The sequence below is a fragment of the Chaetodon auriga genome, chromosome 2, assembly GCF_051107435.1.
Source record: "Chaetodon auriga isolate fChaAug3 chromosome 2, fChaAug3.hap1, whole genome shotgun sequence".
Classification (NCBI taxonomy): domain Eukaryota; kingdom Metazoa; phylum Chordata; class Actinopteri; order Chaetodontiformes; family Chaetodontidae; genus Chaetodon; species Chaetodon auriga.
In genome coordinates, this window is record NC_135075.1 from 11,754,934 (window position 1) to 11,778,973 (window position 24,040).

Below are 24,040 nucleotides of genomic sequence, written 5' to 3' on the forward strand. Positions count from 1 at the left end.
CACTCCTCTGCTTTATGCACATGTTCTGCAACCTGCTGTAGTCAACTGGGCCCAGTAATTGTCAAGGACTGGAAATCAATAGTGGCGCATTGTAAGGCGTGAGCAGCCATCTTCTAACCTCGCACCATGCAGCTGTCTCCCCCAATCATAGCCTGGCCGGTTACCGCGGCAACCTCAATCCCCGATCTTTCACAGTAATAAGGCGGGAAAATGAAGGCGCGGCACTGGAGGTGCAGGGTTGAAATTGAGTCGGAGGAGAAGGAGGGAGTGAAAAATAAACCAGAGTTCTTCAGAAATTCTGTAAAAAAAAAAAAAAAGCAAATTGCAACCACTGAGAGTTTCAACTGTGACGCACATTCAGTGATGAGACTCATTCAGATCCAACAAACCTCCGCTTCCTTAAAAAAAACTAAGCGGCGCCCCTCCATCAAGATGGTGTTTATCTTATTTCATCACCAAATCCGCATTCAAAACATCTCATAAAGCCCAGTCTTCCATTTTTTTCAGCCATTGTGCTCTCTTATCCAATATATTGGTGAAATATCGCTGATATTTCTGTAATTCAGCCAATTTAATTAAAGGGGGTGGGTTTCTAATAAAAGCCAAATGGCAGATAGCGGTGTCTGGGCTTTTCAGGAGCTTGTTTAATCAGAGAATTGCTGAATGGGAGAAGGCAATAACAGAGTGAATAGAGGCTGGTATTTGTAAAGAAATGTCAGGGAGAGAGAGGGGATATGAGAGTCACTGGCTGAAACCTCTAATATGGTGGCTGGCTTTAATATAGGTAATATGTGCATCATGTCTGTCGGGTTAGAGCTGCCAAATCCCTGGAGTGGAGTTTGTAGTTTGGAGGATTCACTGACTCACACGAGCAAAACGGTGGACTGACAGACTGATAGACGCTCACCTGCACACGCTCCATTCCAACGGCCTCAGTATCTGACTTTCACTTCAACAGATTTCTATAATATATTGTATGGATTGGTCAGCGGCACTGTGCATGCTCCCTTGTGATCGATGCCACAGTGGCAAGCGGGAGTCAAACTGTGATCAATAGATCTCGCCTCACAGTGATCACAAACAAATACACTCTACTACATTCACACTGACTACCACTTGTGTGCGAATGTGTATTTATATCCGGGAACAAGTATACGGGCATATTGTTGGTCCATTAATATTCCGTGTGTGTGTGTCTGCTGTGTGACTGTGTGTATGTGTGCAGTGTGTGTGTGTGTGTGCGATAACAAGCCTCTGTCATTCCGAGGGTGGCCAACCATGACCATATATAAGTGGAAATGCATCTTAACAGAGTCCCTCTCTTTCACAAACACGCACACACACACACACACACACACACACACACACACACACACACACACACACACAGGGAGGGGGTTAAGTGTGTGACTACAGAGTGGTGCTGTGAGCTGTAGCTCTATGTGCTGACCTTCAGGGTTATCTGGAAGGTTCCTCCACACCTTGCTGCTAGCACCAACCCCTGCTGTCACCATGGAAACAAGGCTAGCAGGGACAATATGTGGCCTGTCCGGTGTGCTGCCCATGTGCACGCATTCACGCAAGCACCCTTACGTGACAACACGTATGTTCCCAGGCTCACTACAGTGGAAAAAACACATGAAACAGACAAAAAACACACATACACACACACATTTAGACATGTGTGCTTCCCTATTCATCTGTCCTCCACTTCATTTATCCCTCATTTCCTTCACTCTCATTTCCTTTCTCTCTCTTAATGAAACCATGAGCACGGCACACAATCAAGCCCCTGGGCCTGCACTGCATTGTCAGAAGGGTGCACACGACCCCATTTTCAGTAGTGGAAGCATTATTAGTGTGCCGTGACAGCCATCCGCCACTGCGCACACACAAGACACAAAGACACGCAACCTGCAGTCTCATCACCACCGGATCACTGGGATTTATTTCAGCGACAGCAGGAGTGTGCCGGCGCAACTTGACAATAAATCAACACATCATACACTCAGGAGTGACATGTCAAGATAATACACTCAAAAACCAAGAAGGACGGTGAGTAGGAAAGTGGATGTAGGTTATTCAGCGACGGTGGAGAAATAAATGGACGGATGAAGAGAAGAAGGACGGAGGGAGATGAGAAATGGACGGGATTGACACGATTTCTCCTTCTTCACTTCTCCTCCTGTTCCCGCTTTCTTTAGGTTTCTCAGCCGTGATTCGTCAGCGAGCTCTGGAAAGGGAAGGAAGGAGACAAGGGGGGGTGGGGGAGAAGAGAAACCGTCAAATTATAAATTGGCATTACTAGAACCCAGGGGGAAACTCACAAACGTCAGGATGCATCATGGGAAATCCAGTCCCTCACACCACGCACTGCACATGACCAAAAATAGCAAGAAAGCATCACCTCTAAATATCTAAATATGACTGAGGGAAAACTGAAGAAGCTGAAGAGTTTCTCTCCTGAAACCTGACTTAGACTTTTGACAGCATTTGCTACCACATGTACAATCCAGCAAATATTTGTGTGCCAGCTAGAAACTCAAGGCAGATGAGCATGGCGTTCGCTCACAGGCTACATTCAGTGCTGTCTGTTACTGACTGCGTAGCTATCTATCTGTCGACATAGATCATATGCCTGGCAAATCAGAGTGAATGTTTGGAGTAAACAATGTTGACTCCTCGATTTGCATTGTAACTTTAACATAACTGACTATCAAATCGCAATTATGCTACTGACTACATGCCCAGTCTTTAAAACTAGCACAAGATATTAGATATTACTGTATTTATTCTTGAGCATAAGAGACGGAAACGTCCGTGATGTTCTGTACACACACTGAGGGACACGGATGACCTGCAGCCTGATAGGTGCATTCAGTATGGCCCTTGTTACAGGAAGTCTGACCTCTGGCCTGAAAGTGTTTGGCCTGTAGCTACTACAGCTGGTGTTTAACTGCATGTGGCAACACAGAGAAACATAGAAAATCACAGAGGGTCAGGACACACACACACACACACACACACACACACACACACACACACACACACACACACACACGCACACACACACGTGTTCAAGCTCTAATCCAGTGAATCACAGTAGCTGCAGGGAAGGTCTGAAGTGGTTCATTGGTACAGTAGACCTACACTTGAGATATTTTGGCCACAGTCTTAACCTGACCAGAGTGTTTTTTTTTTTTTGTTTTTGTTTTTGGTAGAAGTGCTGCATTACTTATCTGCATTAAAAACACCCCTACACCTTTGAGCAAGGCATGTTGTAAAACTCTACAAATGCTGCAGTGTGTCTAAGTTAACTTTGACCTTTTCCCTTACTGGCTTTTATTCTATTTCTTCATTCCACCTTAAAATCCAAGAGCTTGTAACTGCCTTTTGCTTGCTTATCAGGACTCTGCTCTGTTGCCATAGCACCAACGCTTAGCGCTGAAGTGGCAGCACCAGACACGGCTCATGAAGAAGACTGTGGATTGGGGAGAAGGGATGAAGGAGAAGAGTGGAGAGAACCTTATTTAATTTATTACTGCATACAAGAAGACAGCACTGCAAAAAGCTAAATCTAAGTAAGATGGAATATCTCAAATCAAGGCAATTTATCCTTGCTTTTTGTCAGACAAGATATATCTTCTTACCAGGCAGGTTTTAAGTCAAAGTGTTTCAAGCTTTTTGTCCTTAATTATCTTAATAAGATAACTTCGGACTGAGATTTTATTACTGGTTCTGAGAAACTTAATGCTCGACACTAGAATTTCCAGAATTATAGAGTCGAGATGGTTTTACTTTCACTTTTTTCCTTGTTTTTGAGAGGTGGTGTATGTGAATTGTGTATCTGTATCTGATGCAGTGGTTAGAGAAACAGGTGATGCTATAGAACAGTTGAGATGTTTTCATTTCAATCATTTTATATATCTAACTTCAGTGTATTATATGCCCTAATGAAATGAGTCTAATGATCTACCTCTGATCAGACTATTGTGTACGTTCTTTGCAATACATATTGTTATCAACCACTTCACTCTTTACTTGTACATGTATTGCATGTAATATTGGTATTTTATCGCTTTAATGCCTGGATCAGACCACATGAATCTAGCCCAATTTTGGGCTGACGTTGTTGTGGCTGACCAGTTACCAGCGTTGAGGCCGATCGTGGACGATATTCAGTCATCTGTACTCGTGTAGTATGACACGCTAAACGACCTGTTTCACAGCGTCTGGGACGGCCCACGACATCCCGATGAAAAGACTAGCATGTTAGAATTGCTTTGGCCTAATAAGACTAGTGTGACATCTCCCACGACATGTTCCTGAGTGCTGACCTCAGGAGAGATGCTGAGGTTGCAACGAAAGAGAAGAAAAGTTTGTTTAGCTGCGGCAACAGTATCCGTGTATTTTGACCGAGTCAAAAAAGACAAATGTTGGCGAGAAATAGTGGAAGCACTTCATCAGCCAGGCGAGTAGCTGGCTGTGCTGTCATAACATTATCCCTGGTCCCAACTGTGGGAATATGCTTATCATTACTGATTCCAGATCAAACGTTAAAGCAGCCTGTTTGATGCAGCCAACACAGCCATATGTGCTCCTTGTAGAATAAATAACTCTGGAAACAAAATGACTACATGTGAAACTCATTGAGCCTGTCCTAATTGTTATCAGGATGCTTTACACCGCCTCTTGCATTTGCTTTTAATGTTACAGAGCATCCACAGCTGTTTTCTCTTTCTTGTCTTTTCGGTACACAAGACCCCCAGCATCACACGCAACGCTTCTGTCAGTTTGATTGACAGTTGGCTCCCCGATGGCGTCTGAACTTGTGTGTGATTGTGAAACAAGACGTGCTGTGATTGGTCAGGGTCATATGTGTAGTCTTGCCAGTCACCTGACCAAGACACGACAAGAGTGTATGGCACTGTGATCTGACACGGTGACCATTGTCAAAGACAAAATGTAGTCTGATCCCGCTATAAGTTTGTTCTAGTGCAGGCCAGACAAGCTCACCGTATGGTCACACAGTGACCATTCACTTTAAGACCTCAGGCAATCGCTACCACCGTCCAAAAATATGGTCAAACTGACAAACGTCCATCAGCCCCTTATCCCACCAGCCTTTGACTAATACAGAAGAGCCATCACTACTGCAGTCCATGTATGTGTATGTGTGTGTGTGTGTGTGTGTGTGTGTGTGTGTGTGTGTGTGATGTTTGCATAGTTGCATTTTTATGCTGCGATGTAGACTCTGTGATGCTTGTTCCCCTGTCTCGTTTTATCTGCTGCAAATCAATTGTCTCTGCAAGGAATTAATAATAAAGATGCATATTTACAGAGAGGTTAAAATTCAAAATACAGCACTAAAAGTCCCAAAGCGGTGCTGGATCATAGTTCCTCTGTGAGACGTAACTGTGGATGGAAAGACATTTCCTTCCCATTGACTTGCAATGTCACAAACAAACAATAAAGAAGAAATGAAATGTGACTACAGTGGATTGCTCTGATGGCTTAGTCGACAACTTAGGTTGCTTTCTTGGTTGTTTCTCTGGTTCTTAGATGGGGTTTATTCCAAAACATGACAGAAATCATGTAAAAGGAGAAAAATTAGTCTTAATTAACTTTAAAAGCTGCCAAACAAATTAAATCATATAAGGTCCACTTACACTCTATCATAACTGTGTGTTGCTGTAGTGTAAGAGTCATAGATGATTATGCTTCAGAGAGACAGACCACAAGGGTACAACTGAACACCTCTTGTGTCAATACACATACAAACACACAACTGCAGGAAAAGACACAGGGTGACCCAGGGTTAGTGAAGCATTAGCTTGTGGCTGCTGGGTGGGCTAGTTGGCATGCTAACTCGGCTGGCAGACAGATATGCTGGCGGGCAGGTTAGCTGTTCACTTGCCAAGTGCATCCGAGGGCATCGCAGCCTGTGCCATTGAATTGGAGATGAGCGGCAAATGTGACAAGGGGATTTAGCTTTACTGTTCTACTCACGTCCTGACACATAAAGGGGGACGGTGTGTGTCTGCATATGTGCATGAAAACGCACCATTTGTGTGGAAGCGGCTCTGTGTCTGCAGGAGTTTAAGCGTGCATTAGCATGTGTGTAGGTGTATGCATGTGTGAGTTTGTGGAAGCGGAGTGTGTAGGTATTGCAACACTCATATACAGCAGTGTGATGGGACATTATGCCTCATGCATAGTGTATGAAGGAGTTCCTGAATTTCAAACTGACCCCTCGCACTCCCACAGTACACACAGTTCAGTTTGGTGACCCAGGTCCAAATCTGGACTGCCGCCATGCACACTTGGATAATTTAAAGACAGGAAAAGCTTTTTATGCAGGACACCTTGGACAGGGGAGGGCAGCCAAATATTCAAGCTCAGGGTGTGCACTTTTGAAGACATAAGCGTATGTCTTGCCTGTTTATTAGGTACACCAAGCTTAAGATAATGCAGTCTAATCCAACAGACCTGCACTAAATCCTCCCTTCATGAAGGTTATAAGTTTCAGTTTTTTGTTTGAAGTTTCATTGGTTCAACTTCATGTTAATTCTGGTTTGCTGGGAAGTGCAGAATTTCATCAATGAAAACTATAACAAAAAATATTTGTTGACAACCTACTTTTCATGAGATTAGAACTAAATTAGAAGGAGCCATTGAAATTGAGAACTATGATGACATTAATAACATTTTCCATCAACGGATAAAAACCATACAGTAATGTGACAGACATAAATGGACAAATGAACGAATTGCTATTTTAATGCAAAGACTTATTCAAAGACCATCTTCCATCTGTGGGACCACACTACAGCCAATAGCTCCTGATTAGTAAACCACAATCCTCTGCCAGCCAATAATATGTCTTGCTCAGAAGGTGATTTAGCTGTCAGTAATGTTATCTGACGTTACCAGTTCTTGTAACAAACTGACTTTTTGTTGACTAAACAATGAAATGACTAAAATTTGACCAAAACTAACATACATTTTCCTCAAAAGGCTAAAACTCAATCTAAATCATTAACATTGGAATAATGCCTGCATTATTACTGTATATCTTTGCCAATCTGACAGACCTAAGGGCAACCACATTACATCTAGACATTGTATTCCAGTGGTGAGGTCAAAAATAACCTCAATGTGACTCGCTGTTCCTCCATTTTTATGCTTTCTCAGCCTATTCACATGAGCTGGAACACATTTTAACACTCTTCTGGTGCAAAAAGTACAAAGTTGAACCAACTACTTCTCTTCATTATCCCTGACCCTTGCTGAGATGGAAAAGTGTCTGCTGAGATTAGATTTAATACGTAAAAAAAAATACTGATTCACAGCAGTACACACAGCAGTACACACAGCATACAGATACACAACGACAGGTTTTCTTCCACCTGCCAGTTTCCGTCCAATTAGTGAGCAGTGTAAGGAGTGGATAGATTGTTGTGTTCGTGGGCCAGGAATCGACTTTGAACGGCAGCAGAGCAGAAGCAACAGTGTACACACGCTGGGTGTGTTCACACTGCCCCCGTCATAAGCTAACGGGCAACATACAGACAGCAGACTTACATATAAACACATGTGCGCCAAATATAAGGAGACGCTATCACGTACACACACACAAACACACATGCCTCACTCACTTGCCTTTTCTCTGTTAAAAACAAAAATAACAGACAAGTAGAAAATCAATAACTGTCGTCTCTGCTCAGTGCTAACAGCACTCAGTTCCCTCCCTCTCTCTGGAGGAACAGAGACAGTTGCCAGGCAGGACTGTCAATCAGACACTTACAGAGTGGCCGCGGCTATGGCTGCTTTATAAACACACAGCCTTTCACTGATTACACAGTCAGTAAGACAGCCAGACGGTTAATCAGTCTGTCAGTTGAGGAAGCCTCTTAGTCAGTCAGTCAGCTAGTTGGTTACATGCACAGGACCATCTGAACTGTTCATTCAGTCAGTCTGTATGTTGGTCGGCTGGTTGCTTAGCTGGGAGCACTCACTGACTGGACCATTTGCAGCACTTATTTAGTCAGACAGTAGTTCTGACAGACAGTTGAGCTGCTGTGTATAAGCATTCAGTTGCTCGGTCTGTCTGTAAATCAGCCACCAAAAAGCATTGATTTAATGTATTAGGTGCAGTCACTGATGTAATTTGGAGCAAAGTCAGTTCATGACTTAGAAAAATGGCAGAATTCCCTAAAAGGTCTAAGCGAGTGGCAAACTTAAATTTGCTGCATAATTTTGCCGCCCACATTTGATCAACTTTTGGATCTTTTTAGCCACGGTGGTGGTTGAACAGTCAAGACTGAAATATCTCTGTTGGATAGACTGCTGTGAAATTGTGTACAGTCATTCACGGTGCACTGAGGATGAATCCTGATGATTTTGGTGATCCCCTGACTTTTCATCTAGTGCCACCAGTTGGTCAAAATTGGCACTCATGCAATAAAATATAGGGACATCAACAAGGTGGATCGGTACAAAGACAACTGTTGGATGGATTGTCAGGAAATCTGGTGCATATATTCATGGTCTTTGTGAACTATGGTGGTTCCCCTGATGTTTAATCCAGCTGCATCATCAGGTCAAAATCTTCATTTGTGAGACACAATAAGGGGCAGAATTTTGACTCCCGCTGGGGGCCTTTGATGCATGATCCCCCTCACTCACTCTACACATATCCTGTATGTTTCTACTGGGAAGTATTGATAAATCAAGGAGAGTAGTGAAGTGGCTGGGACACTGTATTTTGATTGAACATAAATTTCTATCGACAAAATGTCATTGTCGTGGTAATACGGCTTGTCAATTCTTATAATTTTCATTCATATATGTTAAACTACAGCCCACAGACATGAGGTTGTCTCATGCTGGTTAAGTAGGAACAATAATATTCCCATCACAAAAAACTCAACATACCTGCACACATAAACTGGAGACCAAATAAGAGTCAGCGAGATCAACAATACGATGAAGACGATCATGACTGCTCCATTCACAGAGTGACACTTCAGTCTTCACCCAGCAAGTCACTGCGTCACAGTTTACCCCGCCACCTTATTTGTACCCAAATGAAGTAAGACACATGGTAGCTCAGACCTGGCAGGACCGAATCAATCACGTTACAGAGACGATGGTCAGTGGAGGATGGCAGCGTGGATCAGATGTTTAGCTGGATGCTGATGGAGCGTTATACGTATTTGCGAGAGAGAGAGAGAGAGAGAGAGAGATGGAAAGACTGTTGGAGGATGGAGGGGAGGCACATGAGAGGGAACAGCTAATCTTTATGTGGCCTGCGCCTTCACGGGGTGGTCGCCTTGGAGATGATGGATGTGACGGAGAGGTGGGATGGAAGGAGGGAAAGAGAGAGACATAAAGGGAGAGAAATATGTGAGCTAGCCCGTGTGTTTGTGTGGGCAATACGCATATGGGTATAAGATATTCACAACATGGACGTGTGTCAATATTTCTTTTCACGTGTGTTCCCTAAGCACTGTAACAGCATGCAATGAAAAAAAAACTATGATGCAAAATAATAGTGATTTATAGAATGAAAATGACAGAGAAAATAGCAAACATCATGCTAGTATTAGTGCAATCTTACACAAAAGCTATAATCAGCACAGGAGGTATGCTAGTATTCTATAAAGGAAATGTTAATAACAGGGATATTACAATACACAGAACTGTCTGGTCTGTGTGTGTGTGTGTGTGTGTGTGTGTGTGTGTGTAGGACCAGACTGCTGTTGAATAGAGTGGCTCTGTTATCAGATTAGAGTTAGCAGGCAGGCCAAGGCTCACCACCTGCAGCTACTGATAGCCATACACATATATAAACACACACACGCGTGCACACACATCCACGCATGTGTAAGCATGCCTGAGCGCACACACACACACACGTACGCACAAAAGCATTTTTTTTATTTCCTCTATATTTTTGCAATCGCAAAATCAGACACTTTTTGTCTCAGTCTCTTGTTTCTCTCTCACAGTCGTGACTGACAGAGCCTCTTCTTCACTTTCTTCTTCCTTCAATACACTCTGCCACTCCCTCCAACTTCCTGCTGACAGAACCTCTCCCCTTCTCTTTATTCATCCTCTCTACTTGCCTTCATCATCCACTCATTCTTACTGTATCTCTCTCTTACAGTTTTCTATTAACCCTTCTTCTCTGACAGGCACTCTTAAGCTTCTTTCTCCCTCATCAGTCTCCATCCATTCCCCCATTGACAGGCACCTTCTATTCCTCCTTTATCCTCGCTCCATCCCTCATTCTTTTCCTCTCTTTCTAATGGCAGCGTTCCTTCTCTTCCTATCAATCAACTTCTTCAGCTGGACAAACTGAACAGGTTTGAATGAGGACGTGTTGATTTTTTGTTGCTGGGATTTGCTGTGTGCTGGAAGATGAGGTGAAGTAATAGGGGGGAAATAGTCTGTCTTCAATGAAACCACTCAGCTCTTTTTCATGGGGATTGAAGGTCTAAACATTTTGTTAGTGCTGAGAGGCTGTCTGTGACACGCTTAAGATGCTGCTGGCACTACACTTGGAAATGGACGGCTCCCTGCAAAAACGTTGGTGAATTATTTTGCGGTTAAAAGTGGCTGGAGTGCAAAATGTCGACTGAAATGTTTCGAAGAAGGGGGGAGTAGTTCAACACAGATATAGACGATGCACAGATACTGATACACATTCACAAATGCACAGAGATGCAACACACACAAATCACACGCATGCATTGTATGAGAGATGGAGGTGACGTTACGAGAAAAACCTGCACTCAAACATGGAGGATTCATATGCAAGCCCATGCTCTATCACTCACATGCACGCACTTCTCTCTTTTTATCCTTGTCTTTGTCCTCTGTAACTGAAGCACTACGGGTCTTAAAAGGAGCTCAAGGTGAGAAGAGGCGATCGTAGACACAATTTGTACTGCACTCAGAGTGAGAGCCGCTGATCCATTCCCTGTCTCCAAACTCTAATGCTGACTATCATAACTGTATAGCTTCAATGTTTAAAAAGGAAAAGGAGTCAGAGCCAGTTAATTTTCTGCTAATCAATGAAGGGATGAACTGATAACTGAACTAGCCTTAACCAAAACCTTATTTTACCCTGATTCCAGCACAAGCCTTCCAACAGCTCCACGAAAAAGTCAAACACCAGGCAAAATGTGCTGGCAGTGTAAAATGCAAATTAGATAAAAGTGCAAGAACACAAACACACATGCTCTCGTCCCGTTGTCTTCTACTCAATGACACTTATTTCCAGTGTTAAGTCCTTAAACGCACATTGGAAGCATAGTTTAAGAATGTCTCTTTCATTTGTTAATCTCATTTGCTGATGCCAGGCACAGGGGCACTTGCTTATCCCACCAGCTGTATTTACATCTTGACAGGACATGTCTAAGCACTGCGGTGGACAAACACTGGAGTTTTCTGTTTCTCTGTACAAACCACATCATAGGTTGTTCAGACTGTGAATGTAATCCTTGGAGCCTTCATACTCTTTTGCGGGTTAGTGCTTCAGTAACCCTCCTACAGACTGGTACTTGTCTCTGTTTCTATTTTTGGCACAATTTTCTGCTTCCTCGTGCTTGTTCTGCTTACAACATCTTCTTTTTCAATCCCTACACAGGGACAGATATCAGTGATCACCTCAGTCATTTATATTGACATATACAGACCTACTGTCACTGAGCACTGGCCAGCATGGAGGCTACTAGCTGTCTAAATGGAGAAGTAGGTGGAACTAGAGGATTCCTGTGGGATGGTAGAGAAATGAAGTATCCCTCTCGCATACAGTGAGGACATTCAGGCCATTTCACAAGTGAGCTAATCATTAACATGCAAATCTACCAGTAATTCTCTCCACTTTTGACTCCTTTACTTTTATTAAAAGGTATCTCAGTAACTGTCAGAGCAGCGTTGATTTCATTTGTCATTTTTGAGTCTGCAGTTAACGGTAATACATTCCACTGAAATACATGGACTGGTGGTTTTTTAATATATTTTCATTTCCATATTACCAGCTCCCACCAGTGTCCTCAGCATCCTCCACATATATTTTTTATCTGGTGAAAACTGGCACTTACACACTTAGAGTAAATGGTGGTTTGAGAACCATTGTTCTTGAATGTGACTTTGAGGACGGCTGTGTTTTGTTTCAGTGAGAAGGAGCTTGAAAGAGAGAAGAGATGATGAGAAGTAAAGGGTGGACTTGCACACTCTCACAAATGCAAGCACACAAACACACACTCAGTATGAAAATCCTCACGACCATATATATAAGATACTGTCAAACCAGAAAGAGACAAAACCCCAAAGCTTCATGGTAACGCAGGGCCTTAGTGAGCTGACATTTACCTTGCATCCCTAACGCATACACCACACCCACATGCATACACACACACACACACCCACACACCCACGCACGCTCTCAAACACACATAAGGTCCCATATGCATGACAATGGCCCAACCAGAGACAGTGACAGGAGAGGGACAGGGGAGTGACAGCAGAGAGGAGGCGCAAGGCCATATCCTGAAGCAGCTGTCTTTAATGGATGGCAGAGGGCAGAATGTGTGAAAATGTGTGTATGTGTGTGCATGCATGAATCGTAAAACATAAAAGAACTTTTTGAGTGACATATAAGGAAGGCTGTGCCGCTGTAGATAGTGAGTTGGGTGGACTTCAAGCGAGAGACAGAAAAAGTGAGATAGATACTCTAGTGATGTTCAGATCAAGACACTGGCAGAGAAGAGACAGATAAGCACGCCGCTGCTTTCATTGGCAGATTGATTGACAAACAGACAGGCAGACAAAGAGTAAGATATATACAGTAGAGCCTACGTGCATGAACTCATGGAAAGTCATACAAGTCAGTGGTATCTGGGCGGAAGTGACTCAACTGATCCTTGCTAAGACAGTACAGGCCCGCCGCTGTGATTCATGTACACTAACTGTAACTTTGCTTACATGACTGAAGAATACAGAATAAGAAGATGAGGAAAAGAGTTTTAGGCAGACAGGCGGTGTTCGATAAGAGTCAAGCTTTATGTACAAACAGAGACAAAAGAGAGAAAGATAACTATGTTTAAGAAAAGCAGGAACCATGAGGTATCAACTTCAAACAAAGATGAATTTGGGGGGAAAAATACAGCGTTCTCCCTTTAATCACATGGAACAATGCATCTGCTTTAGAAAATCCTTACAAGCACATAGAGATAACAAAAGAACAGAGCTTTTAAGCTGTTGGGAGGTTCTCACCAGGCTAGAGGCTCTGCTGTCTGTCGAGCAGTCCTGTTATTGTTGCACAAAGCTGAAAAATGACTGCATACGAACGCTGCATGTCTTTTCCAACTCACTAGCTATTTTATCTGTCCGTGAACAGCCAGTTAGTTTGAACAAAACTGCTCTCCTTTGCAGAGTGCACCTCGAAAAACATTTTGGTGTATTAGCCATCCATCAGTGCCGCAGAGAAGAGGTCTTTTCAAATTTACGAAGGGCGTTCATGTCATCCCGGTGTTAATGTAATGGAATTGAAAAAGTTTTGTTGCTAAATGAGACATCAACATAAAATAAACTGACATTAACTTAAGAAATGTGATCGTTACATTATTTTCTGATGCGTACATTTAACAGATGAGCTCACGTCAGGTGAATGTAATTACCTACACACCAAACAAAGCTTCTGTCCCGCATTTGGAACAAGCACACAGACACCTCGTTCAGACAGAGGTAAAACCTCCAATTATTAACAGTCTCAACATCAACTAAATATCTCCTCCAGGGTCTCCAGAATATTATATATCATAATGAAATATGACCCAGTGCTCTCATGACTAAATCTGCAGTGCATATTGCTCCCTGTTGACCCTTAACCACCTGCAGCAATACTGAAACTTTTCCTAGTAAAACTCTCATCCAAGTGCTCTGCTCTGCCAAGCTGCTGGCTCTGTCAGATCCATTTATAGACAGGCAGACTGGACGGCCGCCTGCATGTCCAGAGGGGTCTTGGGACTGCCCACTCATTTCTTTATATTAAGACTGACTGATTGGGAGCCTCCGGTGGCAGCTCTACTCGTTTTTCCTCTCTTTTTGACCCAGTCTCAGTCATTTGGCTATCATTCCAAGGTGCATTTGAGAATTCACATTTGAACCTTGCACAAGAAAATCACAAGCTCTACAAAGATGACAGCTTTATGAACAGAAGTCTTGAAAAGCTTCTTTTATTCCCCAGTTGTATGATATAATGTGGCTTAAAAACATGATGATTCTAAGGGAAGATCTGGAGTTATAAGTGGAGTTTCTGTGGATGTTTATGGTAAACACAGTATACATGGGCAGACAGTTTGGGCTGTGTTACCTAAACCATCTTCCCATTATTTTCAGAATATCTGCATGCATCGGTTCCTTTTACTTCACACAGGATCTTTCTCTCACATCTCCCGTGTCTCACAAGTTGAAAGAATCTCAACTGGATCAACACTCCTTTCTCTCCATCTTCTTTAGATCCTGCTCCTTTCACTGACGTCATCTAGTTAATATTGTTGTGACATTTGTTCCCCGTCCAGTCTATGATGCTGGTGTTAAAGATGCTCCAAATGAAGCACAGGACTTAAGAGGGGTTTAAAAGCAAGAGATTTCAGCTCTAAAACTACAACAGAACGTTGGAGAGTTGCTGTAGTTTACTCTCTGGATTAGAAAACTTCTTTGGGTATTTGTGTGGTCAACAAAGACAGCAGTAGGTCTAAGACCAGGCTGTGTGTGAAAATGAACATGAGAGCGATAGCACCTGACATGTTAGCCAAACTTAACTAATACCCCCACTGAAACTGAGCTCCATAGCTAACAGTGTAGATCAGAGCTAATGCACTGGCAAATATGACAAAATGTGCAGTGAAAGACAGTAAAAGAGACTTTAATACAGGTAGAGGGACATATGGAGGATGAGAACTGAGGATAAAAGATAGATACAGTGACAGCGGCATGAAAGATCCAAGGATAAGCAGATAATACACAAGATGGAGAGAAATAAAGAAGTAAAAGATATGATGTAGGATAGAATATTGGATGTAGGTCGTTTAATAGGACGCTTAAATATGGGATCTTTTACATTTAACACATTTATCTCTCACATCTGGGAACATTTATATGCCTTTTAAATTTGAGCTTGGGATTGAGCCCTCTTCAGAAGTCTTAAAGGTCAACCTGCAAATCCGACCATTTTCAAAAGAGTAGTGCAGGTCACTCTTGAGTAGCAAGATTTCATCTCTATTTTCCCAATAAAGAAAGGTTAGACAGAGAGGATGTCTGTGATAAAATGTGTTGGCTCAAGATTGTTTCTTTCCAAAGTGAGAAGGCAACCATGTGAAATATTAAAAAGGCAACAACTCTCAGAATCATGTGAATTTCAGGTAGACAAACTTTCGAATGTATGACAGGTCAGAGTCATGCAACAGTTTGCTCTGCAGTGCCACAATCTGCAGCGCCCGATCAAAAGAGCACAGAGATGTTCAGCCTGTAAAGCACGAGGTGGGTTTCCATCCGCCAGTTTTTAAGCACATTTTCAATTTGCTCCATGACGAGATGCAAAATGTTGGGAGATGAAAACAGACTGTGAGGTTCATCAAATGAATCCATGAAACAAACGTGCCTTCATCATTTTAACATTTCTTTTCACCACCTGAGGTTTGACTGCAGAGCAGTGGCGGATGGAAAATGTGCATTCTTTTGGATTTTCTTTTGCTGAATTTCTCAAAATTCTGTTAAATTTTTCACTACATTCTGACCTTGTTGTTGTCTGAAAGGTACTGGAGCTCATTTATCAACATCAGTCAAATCCACCTTCTTTGGTGGAAGTGAAGACGTTTTCATTCTGTTCTGGTTTTCAGTCAACAGCACCTTTATCCACAGAGGGCGCAGTGTTGGTATGTTCAGTACAGACTGAAGCTTCTTTTATTCATCAACGCTTTTACTCTCTCTTTCTGTCTCTTCAGTGTTTTCTCTCTTTCTCTGACTCTTATTCACACACACTCTGTCAAGGATATGCCTGACTGAACCTGAATTAAACACGTGCCTCAAAAAGAGAAAAACAGCTTGCCTTTACGCTGCACTTTACTCTTTCACTCATCATCTGAATTTATACAACACATGCTCACAAAAAACCAAAAAACTGACTCACGTGCTTACACATATATACTGTTTTTTTCCCCAAAGAGCCCCATCCCACTGGCAAATGGATCTTTTGAACCAGTTTAAAAAGACTGATTGCTTTTATTGTGAGCCTTTGCCTTGCTTTTATCGACCGTTTAAACTGCCAGATTCACCAATTGTTGTTTTGTCCCTTTTATCTACTTTGGAACCATATCAGTGCGCTTTGTCACGATAATAATGTGCAAATTGCCCCATTCATTATTGTTTTTTGATGGAGAAATTGGGTAAAATAAGCACTTTGTAGATAAGCGTAGGGTCTGAACACTATTTGCGAAAGCATCAGCAGAAAGCAGAATGCATTTCAAAGAGCTGAATGCCAAAACTGATTTTAATACACTAATAACGGTGTAATCTTCCTATCAGAAAGTTCCAAAACACAGTGCACGCCTGGTGACTTATAAATCCGCTCAATAAGCATGTCTCATTGATTTAGCTTCCTATCTGAAGTGTCAAAGTAACCAACATGCAGATTACAATCGTCAGAAGTTAACGGATTCGGTATGAGGAATGAAAGGATTATTTGTCTCTTCACCTTTTTTGTTCCACTGTCAGTGTCACTGTCAAACTCCTTCCAGGTCTGACTAATTAACTGCTATCCTTCTGTCGTCTATAAAAAACGGGAAGCAAATTAAAACATTTATCTTTAAAGGAAAGGGAGCTGCTCCAAGTACTCTGCCCAAATGTGTTACTCAAAGGGAATGAGCAAAGAGTGATAACAGCCTAAAAAAAAAAAAAAGCCCAAAATAACAATGGGAGTGGGAAATTGATTGAAAGTAGAGAAGTGTGGCCTTACCAGTTAAACGTTCACACATATTGAAACACACCCCCACAAATATCCTGTCTAAAAAAAAACCCACACTCTTCTTCACGGACAGTGTGCAGCCCTCACCTACCTTGGCTTGCTGGACGCAGGTGATGAACTGTTTGGCCAGGCTCGAGCAGTGAAGCGTCTGCTGTGGATTTTCTCTGTAGCACTGGAGCACCTTGGCCTGCAGCTCAGCGCACAGAGACCCAGTCTGCCGAGGTCTGCACGGGAACAGAGGGCAGGGAGGAGGGTCAGTGTGACTATAACACAGGACTGCCAGCTGGGAATGTCTTTAGTAACTGTACATGCTGAAATCACAGTTACCATGTTTTACATTTTTGACAGTGGATTGTCTATTCTAGCAGCCTTAAACAGGGGTTTGTCTTGTACCAGGATTTAATGCAAGTAGTGCAGCAATAAATGTTCAATATTGACAAGCAAAAATGGCTGATTAGCATTCTTCACTGTGGATTTATTGGATCTAATTTTAAAGTATTTTTTTTATCTTCAGCATTGATGTTTCAGATTAATGCTAGAGGACATTTTCTCAACTAAAAGTGACAAATTTGACATTTTCACCAAAATAATACATGGGAACATGGCAGAATACCTTCAAACAGCGCAGTATAAATCTGTTAGCTTTAAAGCTCATCACAGATGATCGCACTTTTGTAGATAATAATAGTAAATTCCTCTGTGATATGAAAAAAACATCTTACGAATATACATATTTTTTAACTGTCCACGTTTTCACGCCATTTGGATCAGATACAGGCAGGGAACTAAGATCAAGGTTGTAATAAAATTCCCTTTAATGTTCAGACAAAGCTCTGTGAAGCTGTAAAGTATGACTATCACTTTGCTATCTCAACATTTGCTAACGTGCAGCTGTAGTATAAAACAGTTTTCCTACAGTCTTTGACACTTATGGCAAAAATGGCAGCCTTTGTTACTTTGAGAAAATGAATCTTGGGACTAACAACAAAAACAGTTGTTAATTTCAGCTGTGACGTCCAAACCGAAGTTTCAACAACAGGTTTAGTTACAAGTGACCAAACGTTACTAACTCTATGAAGTTAGGCTTCGTTGAAACCACAGCAGGAGCAGAGCTAACAATGTCTGTTTTGTGTCATTAAATCTTCTGAAGAGCAAAAGAAAAGGAAAAAACTCGAGATTGTTTATGGTTTGTTTTAGTTGCAGTTGGAGTAGCTAAGATAGTTTCAAAGGCTTCAAGGTGCAGTTTGTGGAGAGAGATGAATTATGCATTGACAAAGCAGCTTAGGAGTCAAAGTCAAACTTTCTCTTTCCTTTTTATCTTACTCACACATACAGTACATGTGTGTAGACAAAAGCACACAATCGCATCCACACCCACAAACACACGCAGACACATAGACACACACACACACGCACACACATACAGGTAGTGAATGCTAATCCTACATGAGGGTAATCCTTGAGTGCTCTGTTGCTTGTAGTAATTTACCTGCTTTTGTGACAGTACTCGTAACTGGAAGGATTGGGATATGGATATGTACACGCACACGCACATACGTACACACAAAGACACAACTTATTATTCACAGCACTGCATCCTGTACAAGCTCTCGTACGTACACCCAGTCTACTAGCAACAGAACAGAGCAAAACAGAAGAGAACTGAACAGAGCAGAACAGGGCAGAATGGAACACAACAGAAAATAATGGAATAGAACAGAACAGAATACAACTGAGTGCAATAAAAAACAATAGAACAGAATGGAGTGGAGGAGAAGACAGCAGCATACAAGAACTCATAATAGAATAAAACAAAGCGGAAGAGGAGAAAATGGAAAAGAGCAGAATGAAATATGATGACAGACAAATTTGACCTCAAGGTTCATTAAGTAGTTGATCAAGGGCTTTCTATGAAATCACATGATCTTCATCCACATACGGGTGGATTTTTTTTTTTTTCTGAGAACCTGAAGCAATTCTCATTCTATTTCCGAGGTGCCATTTCAACTGATGACATTAGGCTGTAGTCTGTACACAACACTGTACTGTGAAACAAGAGCCAGAGGAAGAGAGGGGAAGAGATGGAATTAGTGTTCAATTTGATAAGGAGACGCATGGCTTCATTTAACATGATGGGACATGCCTATTTATTTTGGGAGGTTGACCACCTGACATTCACGTACGCAATCATGTGTACACATGCACACACACACACACACACACAGAACTGCCCTCATGCCATCCGTCACAGCAATTACAGAATCATGCAATCCTTCACATGTGAATGAGCTCAGTAGACCCTGCCTTCAAATACAAATACACATAATAAATGTGAGTGTGTGTGTGCGCACAAGTGTGTGAATTGTGCTTTGTAAATGCACTGCATGTGTGTGTGCATGAGATAAACTGTACACATGAAAGACTGAGAAATTTGTCTGCACTGGTATGTGTATTGTGTAGTCTGAATGTGTGTGTGTGTGTATGTGTGTGTGTGTCTGCGTGTGCAGTGGAGGGTAGAGCGACAGGATTAAATAAATCACTGGCGGAGAGAATATTCATGAAAAGAGAAGTGAATGCAACCTGAGAGAGAGACAGACAGAGAGAGAGAGAGGACGTGACAGTGACGTATTAAATGACAAATAACCCTTGCAGCTTGCATGGACAAACAGTAACCCATGGCAACCATCACAATCTGCATTTTACCTCTGCCATATTGTGAGGTGCCATGGCAATGGCGGTCAGGATGACAGCTGAATTTTAGTACTCTTTGCGTAACGTTTGGCTAACAGTCATTCAGTTGGGACACTAATAAGGTGCAATCAGGGTCAATAGAATTCACGAGCGGATTTTAATAAGAACGAACAAACAGAGTTTCAATCACGTTACAGCAGGCCGGATACACTCATCTGATGTGTTGGCTTGAGTTATTATTAAAATACTTAAAGGCCATATGATAAAGGATACAGGGTTTAGGGATGAATGACTCTCATTCAAATTAAAAGGGACATTGTGATTGAACAGAAGGGATTTGCCTGGGTCTGCTTTTGAAAACAGAGAATTTGTATTGTTGCACTGAAAATAAAGATGGTGTAATGCTAGCCACTTTGAAATCACATGATTAAAATTATATGACTGATGGCTGATGTTTGACTGATGTTTGCACTCTGACAGCTGGTCGGCATTCTGAATTACTCCCTAAGAGTACGAGATAACAGCAACAATAGTCCAAAGGTATTAATCCAAGCTCAAGTTAAAAAAAAAAAAAAAAAACTTCTTTCAATTCAACAAGAGAAACTTTCTGATAGCAGGAGTGTTTTAATAATGGAATCTGAAGCAGAAAATTGCCTCCGCTAATCTGCACCAACTGCCTCGTTTGACTGAAATTAGAGGTGAGCTCTTATTAGAAAAACATTAGCCGCCCCAGCTAGTTTGATAGCTAACTTTTGCAGGGAGAAGAAGCAAAACAACACTCCAATTGCTTTCTGCCTGTGATGTTTTGCATAAATACGTGCAGAGTTGGGAAAGAAAGATTAGGCTCAAATCGTTAAAGCTTCTCATTATTTTTTGTCTCACCTTGGCAGTGTGTGGTTTTTATGAAGAGAGCTCAAGTTCTGCGCCGCTGCAAAGCGTGACATTGGGGAATAAAGCAATAAGAAGAAAAAGGAAAGATCGTGAAGGCGTAGCATTTTATTATTCTCTCTGTGTCGAAGTTGGTGTTGTTTGTGTTGGTGTGTATGTGCGCTGTGTGAACGGTTATTAATGTATGATGACAAGGATTTGGGCTCCTTTAAAGCAGCAGCCATGGCATTGTACCTTTGGCTTTTAATATTACGCTGAGTGGAGGGGAAGAGAAGAGAGGATCAAAGATGTCATGGCTGGGGTGAGATCAAAAGGAACGACAGAGCATGCATCTTGTAATGTTAAGGCTTTGTAAAGCTTTTATGGTACTGGCATAAGGATAACATTCAGAACATTATATTTCAACTGGCAGAAATCTCACTTTCAGAATCACATCAAATCTGAACTACAGACTTAGCTCATAAAGCCTGTGAGGGCCTGTCTGAAGACTGCCATAACTCAGAAGCAATGATTATTTTGGTAGTCACAATAATCACTTATCCTACCTTTGCTAAGTGATGTAGCGTACTTAAATCCTAAGCTCATGTCACAAAGTGACAACACCCAGAAACTTTGCTAAATTTAATCTTGACTCCACCAAAACTCTTACAAAGTCTCCATCTCAAATGGGAATAGCAATCAAAAACAACTAGAAGCCATGGACTGAAGACAGTCAGAGCTCCGCCCGTATCTTCATACACTGACAGCTGGAGTGCTGAAGGAAGATAGGAATGTAGGAGAACAATTCGCACTCTGTTAGCCTGGCTGATTGATCCCCACCAAACTCACTTTGTGGGAATATAGTTAGAGAGAGATGGGAGGAGATAAGGAGAGTGTTTCATTAAAACAGGTGACATGCGGGAACAAGATAAGGGGCACATGTGCACGTGTGTTTGCGTGTGACATCTCATCACTGATAACTTTTCAATCAGGAGACCTTGCGGTTGGACGACTCACTCGAGTTGTGGGTGACGCGGGGTGAGACACGCTCTTTGGAGCGTTTGGCTGCTATCGACCTTCCATCGCTAGCCTTTCTTTCATCAACAATTTCAGCTCCAGTTTTGTGTTGTTTAATTTGTAAGGTCTTTTCTTTAAATGGCTTCACTTTTTTTTTTAGAAAGTTAAGCTTTCAAATCCATTCTGCACAAAAAGTAGTACAATATATGAGAGGACTATTTTTGCACAGAAAAATGCAGTGTTATCACATTAATCTCTTACTTTGGCTCTTATGGAGGACTCTGTATTATAAACAACCTGCTACACTGTTTGTCTAAATAAGTGTTACAGTAGGTCGACTGGACAAATGTTTCTTGTCCTGTGCAGTCCCTTTGTGTTACTACAGTGTATATGTTAGGTCCTTGTCCTTTGTACCAATATGACAATCTATCACTACATGAACTTGTTAATTATGTATGTCTCTATATGATGTCTTCACAGGTGGGCTGCCCTGGTAACTAATGGTTGAGACTAGGGGTGGATGATCTGGCCAAAAAATAATATAACAATCTGTTTACTCTAATTTTGAAATGCCCTCTAGACTATAGCCAGACTTGAAACAACCTATGAATTTCTCCATTTGTACCAATAAAACACAATATTGTATGACAGATACCACACAAGCTTCAAAAGGGTGATTAAAACCAGAGTTCAATTTGAAGTTATACATAGAAGCCAAAAACTGAAATAACACTTGTCAAGTAGTTGCAACTCAAATTAGCACTATGTTCATTTTTGCACAAGCTCCATCATGTCGCTAGCTATAACTCATGCTGTACAATTTATAATATGTTGCCCAAGGAAGAGCAATGTAACGTAATTCAGCCAATCAGGGTAGCCATCTAGTTGGTCAAGTCACTCTATTGGTTTGTTCACGTAGTGTAAATCCGCTAGTCAATGAGGTTCTGTGAAGTTTGGAAGCAAAAGCATTAAATATATCAATCTCTACGATTTGCCTGAAAGGTAGATTGATTACAACCTAAAATCGTCAGACCGCCCACCCCTAGTTCAGACTACATACCACATAACCGCAATGTCCACGGTTTGATTCCAGTGTTTCCTGTCTCTCTACACTATGACTGTCAAATAAAAAAGGCAAAACACCCAAAAAATAAGAAAAAAGATAAACCTAGCTGATTCCAAAGGGAAATGAGGACACTCACAAACCAAATAGACCCAAGCACGAAGACAGATTCAAATAGAGAACACAAACACACACAGCGGTATGACGGGCGACCAATTAGCGAGCAGCAAAGGTCAAAAAGAGAAACAGGACATCTTCTTCCCTGGACTGCACACTCCCAGTCTTGCTTAAAAAACACATTTTTCTGATGTGATTATGTGCAATTATGACACACCACCATGTCAGAGTTGAAAGTGAGTCCAATCTGTTCACTTTGGAAAGTATGTGTACATACAGACCCAGGACTTGTGGCACATCAAAGGGATGCGACCTAGCTCTGAAACCAGTTGCAGCTGAGTCTTGTATTGTCACTGTAAATGATACTGACATACACAAGTGTTCACATCAGCATAATAAAGGAAATGTCTTGATTAAATGTGTGTTTGTGTGTAGGCGTTTCTTTATCTATACCTCAAAGAGACAGTAACAGAGTGTGCAAGTGTTTGCAGCCCTCTGTCTTCAAGGTAAGTCTTTGTTGGACCACAGTGAAGACAGATCCTGTCTCTAGTAATGATGAGCAGTCTGTGGCACAGAGAACTTTACAGTTAGCTACCTGTCTGTTTCACTAATTGGTCACGCTACCCACATACTTGCACGCTGTGTGACACATACAGAATAAAGTAGATATAACAAACACACATGAAAGCAGACTTTTAACCACAAACTGTCAGCAGTTACTTCATGGCGAATCCTCACACAGACATCCACCTGAGGTTCACTTAGGTTCTGTCTTTGTGAACACTTTGAGGGTAACAAGGTTTTTAAAGAGGATTAATGGATTTCTTGATCTTAAAGTAAGCTCAGCTGCAATGTTGTGGGTCTCTTAGGTGGGGTATTTTGGGGAAATATGGGTAGTCTGGTACCCCAAGGCAAGGCTAATGGATGAACTTCTCTAAAATGCCCTATGTAGCTGGGCAAGGCAAGTAGAAAATGGCACGAGATAACATTTTATCACTCACTGTGTCTCCACTCGAGGATAATATTTCAGAGCGTGTGACCAGCCTGATGCAGGAAAAGAGAGGTAATATCCTAGGGGGCTTCCGTCTTGTTGCCCTGCTATAACAAAGTAGCCTCCTCAGGTGCGAGAGGCACCTTTTATCTTAAACTTCTGCACTTAAAGTATTTGGGGCCGGACCTGGAATCCCAGCCAGGAAACTGCATCTGAAGTGGGACTACTGTGACCGTTAAACAACTGGAAATGACTA

At 41.9% G+C, this 24,040-nt stretch overlaps 1 protein-coding gene across 4 annotated transcripts in view; it reads right to left on the reverse strand.

Annotated features, from left to right (window-relative positions):
* The window catches only part of chchd6b (coiled-coil-helix-coiled-coil-helix domain containing 6b), a 91,246-nt gene that overhangs the window by 36,611 nt on the left and 30,595 nt on the right, over positions 1 to 24,040 (reverse strand). For 2 of the 4 annotated variants that reach the window (XM_076754255.1, XM_076754274.1), the window contains 2 exons: positions 17,130 to 17,262; positions 1,916 to 2,233 (listed from right to left, as the gene is read on the reverse strand). In XM_076754255.1, the coding sequence (XP_076610370.1) occupies positions 2,210 to 2,233; positions 17,130 to 17,262 (157 nt within the window). In that variant the 3' untranslated portion in view covers positions 1,916 to 2,209. Of the gene's footprint in view, positions 1 to 1,915; positions 2,234 to 17,129; positions 17,263 to 24,040 lie in introns of those variants that run through there. The other 2 variants (XM_076754246.1, XM_076754264.1) reach the window with 1 other exon arrangement.